This window comes from Copadichromis virginalis, linkage group LG3, assembly GCF_057382275.1.
Source record: "Copadichromis virginalis isolate Kocher_CV1m ecotype Utaka linkage group LG3, C_Virginalis_male_GT1.1, whole genome shotgun sequence".
Taxonomy (NCBI): domain Eukaryota; kingdom Metazoa; phylum Chordata; class Actinopteri; order Cichliformes; family Cichlidae; genus Copadichromis; species Copadichromis virginalis.
This window is the reverse complement of record NC_140620.1, coordinates 25935746-25944692: the sequence shown is the minus strand read 5'-3', so window position 1 is coordinate 25944692 and position 8947 is coordinate 25935746. Positions and strand designations below refer to the sequence as shown.

Below are 8947 nucleotides of genomic sequence, written 5' to 3'. Positions count from 1 at the left end.
TTTTACAGGATGCATCGTATGTTAAGGTTCAGTGCCTTGCACTTGGCAACATGGGCAGGAAGGGCTAGGAATTGAACTGCCAACCCTGCAGTTAGTAGGCCAAACCGTTCTTCTAAATCTCATCTGAACTCCCACGGCTTCTTCTATCTGGTAGATGTGCTCGTCTTTTTGCTCAGACTACATGAGGCATCCCAGATCCTGACTTACCAAGACACTACTGCAGATACCTCATCTCTACTGGACATTATTTGACAGATACCACTGAGCTGGATACTGGTAGTCATCTAACTGCACATCGAAGATTGACATCCTCTCTCTACCTGGTGATCTTCCTGGGGATTTGGCAGAGTGTATCCCTCCATTGTGGCTTTCGCTGGGTGGCAGCAGCTCCAGTGTCATTCTGGGTTTTGGAGTGTACTCCTTCCTCGGTTTACTGGACACTTCTTTTATCCTGGAAGGAAGCCACACAGTTAAGTTCTATCTAACCACACAGTCTATTTTTATAGCTTTATTTCTATCCTGAGTAGGAGGCTGGATCGATACCTGTCCTCCATCTTCCTGGAGAGCTGTTGGAGGATTTCAGAGGCACGACTGTGGTATTCAAACTGAGCTTGGACCAGTGCTGAGAGCTGGCTCACCTGCTCTATCTGCAACACACACATAAACGTGTTTTTTGTTGTTTTTATTCTTCCAAACCCATCCTCCATACCCACGCTGGGCTGGCACTGGTTTGGCACAGCAAGGCACAAGATTGCTTGTCTTTTCCATGTTTGTATATAGCATAAAATTTTTTACTTGGAACATGTCAGTAACAAGAATAGACCTTAATATTTGATTTCATATGTTCCCCCCTTTTTTTTAAAAAACAAACAAACATTGAACATGTTTTTGTGGCTGTAATATAAAATCTTCTTTTAATTTGCTGAGGGCACAATATGATTAGATTTTCTTCTTCTGATTGGTCTTCAAAACTCTGTTTTGGTATTAATGATCTGAGATTATTTAACGCTTTTCTCTGTAGAGCTAAGGAACATATTTACCTTCAACTCTGATAATAATAAGTTATGGTGGAATTGGAATACGTATATTACATTATCCTTACGTCGCTCTCCAGTAGGTTAAACATGCTCTGCTCTGCGATCTCTTTGCTCTCATCAAACTTCTCCAGTGCCTGTTTGATTTCGTCATCCTGGACTTTCCCCTGACGCTTCTTCTTGTAGTCGAAGTCCAGACGTCGGCCTTCCATCTTCTTCAAATGATGCTGGAATAGATGAGAAAGGAACATGTGATATAAACAATTTAAGATTCATGTTGAAGAAGAATTCAACAACATGTCACCATTATAAATTCAATTTCCCACATATCTAATGTTACTTGTTTACCGACCTGTATCTCTTTGAGGTCTTTATCATGAAGATTCTGCAGTGGATCAATAAAGTTCTGTTTAACCTCCATGTCCAGAGCATCTTTCACCTCCCCGAGTTCCTTCATCGCCTCACCAGCATCCATGAGGGCCAAGCCTGGAAGTAAAGTGAGAAATTAGCAAAAAGCCAATTTTTCTGAGCCGCCAAGGTTGCTACCTGCTTATGACCTATTTTCCTCTATTATCTAATCTTGAATTGGAAAAAATAATTAAAAATGGTTAACTTTCTGATACATCTTACGTCATTTAACAGGTATACATTTACCAAAGCTGGACTCCTCTCCTAACTCCCGTCCAAACTTCAACATGGCGTCTCCTAGGACGGTCTCAGCCTGCGGATAACCAGGTCCTTTTTCCTGCCCACGGATCTTTGACATGGTGTTGATCATACTCAGCTTGGCTCTTGATGCTTTAAAAAGCAGAAATAACATCAGTAACATCAGGAGTCACAATTTGAATTACAATATAATAGTTTTGCAATTTTTTTTAGCATTCTGCAACCTTTGTATATTTAATACCTGGGTTAGGCTGAAGGTACTCTGTAGTTTTGGTCATGATGTCCAACACTGCTCTGCTGGTGACGTCCACCTTCTGCAGGGGAAACACCAGATTATCAGCATGTCAACTGATACTCACTCGTATAAACAGAGTAGAAAGTCCAGGAACAACTTCAACTACTTCCAAACTGCATAGAGCAGCTCCAGCAACGTTTTCAGTATGCAGTATAACTATTTTTCTTCCTGTGTATTTAGGCTTGTGGCCTTCATTAAAGTAATTATGAAACATATAACATGTTTGGAAGGATATTTCATAAAGCAGAAAAAATAAATCAAAACAACAACATGGGACCAACACTCATACAGAGTGATTATCTCTGGCAATAGAAAACTTGGGTGGTACCTTATATAGCCATAACCTGGAAAGGTGCAACTTCACCCTCAGTGACATAGGCCTATAGATAGGTCTGCCATCCCCTCTACCAAATATTACTAGGGGAAAAATGTGTATTCGCCAACCCTACAAACTAGAAACTTAGAATGTTCACCTTCAAATTGGAAGCTTAATGCATTTTAAAAAGTGCACTTTTACTTTGAAGGTGAACGCTCTGTTTCTGTTAATGACCACGATGAAGGCCAACAGCTCATCAGTTATTAATCAAGTAATAAAGTTACTCTAAATACTACAATGAATACAGCTTTGCAATATTTTCTAGATATATTTAGATATACATTAAAAAATCTGCTGGTGTAATACAGGTTTACAAGTTAGTCATATGTGGTCAAAGTGAAGCAACACATAGCAGCCAGTTAGGCTGTAGTTAGAGCACCAAACTTTACCTTTACGTATGTCTTGTTTAATTAAAAAAAACAAAAAACAAAACAAACAAAAGTATGCTAGTCTATCTCTGCTGTGCCCACTTACTTTGTGGATTAGATCCAAGAAGTATTCTGGCACCAAACCTTCTCTCAGAAAATTGTCATTGAAGCTTCCAGGTTGTTTTAGTGATTATAACAAGTATAACTTTTAAATTAGCTAACCTCTACCAGCAGAGGTAAGAGAGATCCAGTTTCTCTCTGCTTCTACGCTTAACACTAAGCTAAGATTAAATCTGGTATCAGATCACAGACAAACAGGTAATTACCTTCTCCATTTCTTTAAAGTCATCATCTAGCTTGGTTCCTTCCGCCCCTCCAACCTTCTCGCTGACTTTCTGTAATAAGAAATCAGAGGAAAGAGACAGAAAGGGGAAGAAATATGGTTAATACTTTCATATTTGAGTAGCTTTGATTACTCAAACCCACCCTCAGAGGAAGAAACACCAAATTGCGTTTAAAGTGGTAATGAAGAAAGTTAGAAAGTCTGGCTGTGTGATAAGAGCAAAGGCAGAAAAAAAAGTGTTGTACAAAATAATTTATGCAGGAAAAAAGAGACGAGAAGGAAAGTCGGTGCAGTGACAACAGCTTTCACTCAACCTTTGATTCCTCGATTTTTTTGTCTTCTACTTTAATACCATTAGAATACAGTGTTTCAGAGTGAGTCAATAACAGTTTATTTTCATCTGTGTCCTTGGCCTGTGCAGGCAGAAATTGAGCAGTTTAAATTCTCAGACAGTCTCTTCATTCTAAATAAAACCTCTTTCAGATGGCCAAGCATCTCTCGACTGATGAGCCGGCTTTCTGCTTTCACTGCAATGCTTCAATATTTTTCTCAGAAACACGTTCAAGCCAGTGGCACCACTGAGTTCATAGACAGCAGACAATCTGAATCTGCGTTCACCTGGTATTATGTTCACCCTCATTAGATGTCTCAATGAACCGTAACACTGAACCTCCAGCGCTAAAATGTATTTTATTAAGGCTTATTAACTGATGAATGTATCAAGAAAACATAATAATGTGATTTTTCTTTCCCGCGGTCTTCTTTTTAGACAGACATGGATATTTCCTGTAAGTCAGCTGCAGCGCACCACAAGAAAGCAATTCAGATGTTTTTACAATTGTTTTGAAACCTGCAGCTTTCTCGCTATTATTGCAGCTGAATTCATTTCTTTGTAAGAGCCCTGTCAGATACCAAAGGAACTCCAGCTGGGAATATTCAGCTGACTATATTACATTATTCAATAAAATAATAAAAGGTTAAAACTTGTAATCACTTGTTCTGAGAATAAATCACTTTTTTGCTTGATTTTTTTCTTTTGTTACTGCAGTCTTGGTGTGGATATTATCAAAATGTGGACATTTAAAATGTTAAAATACGGGTTAGGACAACAGAAGATTGCTCAATTATGCCCTGGGGGACGGGGCTATGGCTCGCTACATCCTCTTGCAGACCATTACATGTGGAAACCATTTGAATACAAGCGCGCTGATCCACACAGGTGTGCACACGGGTGTTCACTGTTTGTAGACTTAAATTACACCTTTCTTGGCTGCTACTTCAAAGCACATTGTGCGCTGTCTGTCCTGCGTGCTGCACAACAACATTGAATATTTAGTATTTACTGCTGTTTACACTTAGCTAGATTAATGCGATGGTGTTGTGTTTAGTATGTTGCTTTGGGTTTTTTTTTGCTTGTTTTCTATTCTTCTTCTCTCTCAACAGGTGATCCAGGAGATTTTTTTTCTCCCACCCTTTCTCACTGTCCCTCTCCCCTTCTGTTTTTCTTTTCCTTCCTCTTTCTTTCTCCCTTTCCTATCCCTCACTCATGTCTGTCCCGTCTGTAACATCTGAAAATAAAATATAATAAATAATAAAAACTAAGATCGATCAAATGGACCAATACGGCAATGCCACGATGATCCATTTGGCAAAGTAAATCCACTGGGTATCCTTGTTGGTCTTCAGACAACAATTCTGACGACTAAAGAACCAAATGGGACAGGCAAAAAAAAAAAAAAGAAAAAAAAAGATTGCTCAATTATGAGTGGTACTCTTCACGAATGTGATGGATGATAATGGATTCATTTACAATCCCACCATCACAGTTCTGGGAGTTTGAACACCAAAAAGCCTCCTGGCTTCTCTATGAAGTCACTTCAGTATGTGATCTTCAAAATGAGAACCAGAGCTCAGTTAAACAGTGTAAAATAATAACAAAGAACCCAAATCACCACAAACTCACCAAAGAGACCCCAAATTACCAAATAGCTCCAATCTAACATAACAATAAACACCCACAGAATGACCTTAAAGATACACAAAAGACCCACAAACACCCAAAAATTAACTACAAAGAGACCCAAAAAATGAGCGAGAAAAACACCCTTAGTAATCTAAATGACACCAAAATGATGAGGAAACAATCATAAAGAGACAAAAAAGAACAACAGGCCACAAAAAGACAAAAGCTTACAGAGACCCAAAGCAGCCACAAAGTGACCACAAAGACACAAAATTACAGAAATAAACCAAACGAGAAGGAAAACAGCCACAAAGAGACACAAACTTAAAAAAAATAGGGGGGGGGGGGAAACAGCCTCATAGAAACACAAAGTTACCAGAACGGCCCTAAAGACAAGCAAAATAATCAGAGACAAGAGATACAAACAACCAGAAACCAACCATTCAAAGACAACGCAAACCACTCAAAACAATCAAAAAGGATCAAAAGCCACCAGTAAATGGCCACAAAGACGACTGAAATTACCAAAATAATCCCCACCACAAGCAGAACAACCCTGAAGAGACACAGAAGAAAAAAGAAATGAGTAACAAGGAAAGGGAAATATCCATATATCAGACACCCCTGTGAAGTAAGGAAATTAAACACTTAAGAGACAAAACAAACACAAAGACACACTTAATTACTGAAATGATCCTAAAGACAAGCATAATTAACCACAAAGAGTCCACAGACCACCAACAAACGACACAAAGTAACCTCAAGTAATTCATCTCTTTCAAAACAAGCAGTACCAGTTTTTCTTCACTTAACCAAAATGTGATTATTTCCTCTAAAAATCTCCTCTTGTAGAGTTCAGACTGAACAAAAAAAGCAGGACTTAACGTTACACAACTACAGCCCTGTCTGTAATAACAAAGACATAGTGGAGCGAATGAAGTCTGCACAGCAAATACAGCAGACTCATCACAAATGCTGTGACCTCCATCTGACTGCAATCACACTGACGCTCAGTGAGTTATAGATATTGCCTTGCTTATATATAGATCTTTGTTCTGCTCTGCTTGTCACTGTAGGAGAGGGACTTGCTGCAGAGTGACACTGCTTGCTTGCTAATCGCCTCAGGTTGCAGGGAAGGAGGAGAGAGGGATTTTCCACAATCGTGACTCATATCAGACACCCACAGCTTAGTGAACCCATGTGCACCTTTCCACTTATCTATGCAGTAGATACCAGTAAACAAATGCATAAAAACAACATATGGCAACAACAGCAGACAGCTGCACTTATGTATGCTCATGCGTGACGGGTGAAAATGAATATCTGAACTGCTGTTGCCACTATTGCAGTACTATAAGAAACCGTGAAATGATCATCCGAAACAGTTGCCAAACATTTCTCTTAAGTTTCATACACGATTCAACCGATTCAAATGTGCTGCATGTTTAAAGTATGATGTTAGAATGACAAAAAATAAAGTTCCATCAAATAAAGTAAAAACTAATTAAATATACATATTGTAAACATTAACAGTCTGCAATTTGGATTTTTGTTTTTTTTTTTACAAAACAGAATAATGTAATTTCATTGTTTATGTAATACAAATAAGACTAATTAAGAAAACTAAGCAACATACCCCATTGCTCTAGCTACCAAATTCAGCTAACATGAATCCTGTGTGAATGTTGTTTAGCATTATGGCACGAGCAACCCCGACTACCATCTCTTCTACCTAAAAAGGCAAAAGACATCCAGAAACAAAACACTCGAGCAAGGCCAGAGAAGAAAAAAAACAAAAACCCAACAACAAATACAAACAGGCAGTATAGTGGTTCACTCAGTGAGGAAACTCCTACACCCATCAACCACCCAAATTAGAGCCCAAACACCAACACATAGATGTGACAGAACCCAGATATCCCTACCCACTGCAACCCACAGTGAAGATCGGGAGGCAAGAATGAATAAACATTTGGTTCTTCTGACTCCTTTTCCAACAGGAAATCATCAACATTTGTTTTTTTGTTCGTGTAAATATGCTTTCAGTGATTTATGTTTATTTATTTTTTGTTTTTGGTTTGGTTTTATGGTTACTAAGACCTGTTGCTTATATGTTCGAAATAAACATTTGATTGACTGATTGAATTTCATAACCTCTAAAAATGATCACTTGGATAGGAGCCAATGAACTGGATATGCAGTAGTCAAAAGTAACTCCACTTTAGCAGCAACAGTAACATATGTAGTCATACCAAAGGTAAAAATTAAAGTGGACTTTTCTGGTAAGACTTGTTTCTCCATTTCTGCACACATGGAGGCAAATTATGAAAACATGCAATTCGTGGAATGAGCAGCTAAATATGTGTCTGGTACAGCAGATGTCACACATCTTCATCAAAGCAACAAGCCATGCAAGCATAAAGATAAATATGTGCTTGTTTATGTAACGGCTTGTGCACCTGAGCACCTGTGTGTGCTTGTTATGACACAAGGCTGAGTGGGTCTCTCAGACAGGCAGAGAGAGCGAGGCGACATAATAATGAAAAAATAGAAATGATGAAAATGTAAAAATAATGAAAAACAATAGCGGGGAAAGAAAGTGAGCAGTACAGACAGATGAGGAGGAAGATGCAGTTACCATGGAGACAGGGAGCTGACTGCATCCTTTCATATTTCTGAGAACCAAACACACACATTGGCAGCCCTCCTGTCGTCTGCAAGGCGGCTGCGGAGCGGCGCGCTGACACGCTGTTACGTAACTGCTTCTCTCTCAGCAGTGTTGCTTTCTTGTAATATTTCCCTCTTACTGTCCTTCCATGCTGTATGTGACGACCCACGTTTACACCTCGCTGATGTTTATTTTTCCATCTTTTAGAGTGGAAACACTGCAAGCTGTACATCATCTAGAAAGGTGCAAAGTCAGGTTTTCTTCACAGAGTTTCACACCATGTTAGCAAAAGATGTAAGTTTGGTTTGAGGGAAAATTCACATTTCTGGAGCTCTCGAGGTCTCACTGTACCTCCATAATGTTTTTAACCTTTTTCCTATTTCAATACAGGGCTTTAGGCATCTGCTGATACTGGTTACTGATCTGACACCAGTGTTAATTTAATAAGCTGTATCCCTCAGCCTGAGGAAGAGGCTAATAAGGTAACATGAGGCTAAACTTCAGCGCTTTAAACCTACAGCTCGATGACTGGCTGTCCCATTGGTTGGCTTTGCAAAATGTGAAAACTCAAAGTCTTCAACACTCTGAGAAACTTCCATCAATTCACCACAGCTTATCCACTCCAGTGTCGCAGGAGCTCTAGGTCAATCTCAGTTGCTACTAGGTGGACAGGTCACCATTCTACCTAACCTTTAGCCAATAAAGAATCACTAGATAACCCAACATTCAGGTGTATGGACTGTGCGAGGAAACTGGAGGAGGGAACCCACACAGGCACAGGGGAAACATGCAAACACCCCAGCTAGCTTACAGCCTCGAACCATCTTGCTGTGAGGCAACAGTGTTGCCAGCTCAGGGCCTAACTTCAGTGAACATCCTTCAAAAGTCCAAGATCACATGATTCTAGGGATTAGGGTTCTTAGATCTCCAACCTGTTGACACTGTTAGCTTTCGCCATCCATGCACGCAATGCTAGCTTTTCCTGTTACCCAGCAGCCCAACCTTTTTTTGTGCCAAGGACCGGTTTATGTCCGACAATATTTTCAGGGACCGGCCTTTAAGGTGTCGTGGATAAATACAACAAAATAAAACCAGTACCAGTACCAAAAAAAAAGAAGATTTATTCATAACACACATGTAATGTTTGTGCTATATGTGTAAGGTCGGGGGGATTCCCATTTCACTGCAGGGCAACCTGCATGTGACGAATAAAGCTTTGATTGATTGATTGAAA

At 39.5% G+C, this 8947-nt stretch overlaps 1 protein-coding gene across 1 annotated transcript in view; it reads right to left on the bottom strand.

Moving 5' to 3' along the window:
• Positions 1-8947, bottom strand: part of LOC146713680 (endophilin-A1-like) — a 61674-nt gene that overhangs the window by 9866 nt on the left and 42861 nt on the right. The window contains exons 2-8 of the mRNA XM_085449773.1: positions 3066-3134; positions 1942-2014; positions 1689-1832; positions 1387-1520; positions 1103-1261; positions 544-647; positions 321-451 (exon numbers count right to left, since the gene is read on the bottom strand). Coding sequence (XP_085305899.1) covers positions 321-451; positions 544-647; positions 1103-1261; positions 1387-1520; positions 1689-1832; positions 1942-2014; positions 3066-3134 — 814 coding nt within the window. The remainder of the gene's footprint in view (positions 1-320; positions 452-543; positions 648-1102; positions 1262-1386; positions 1521-1688; positions 1833-1941; positions 2015-3065; positions 3135-8947) is intronic.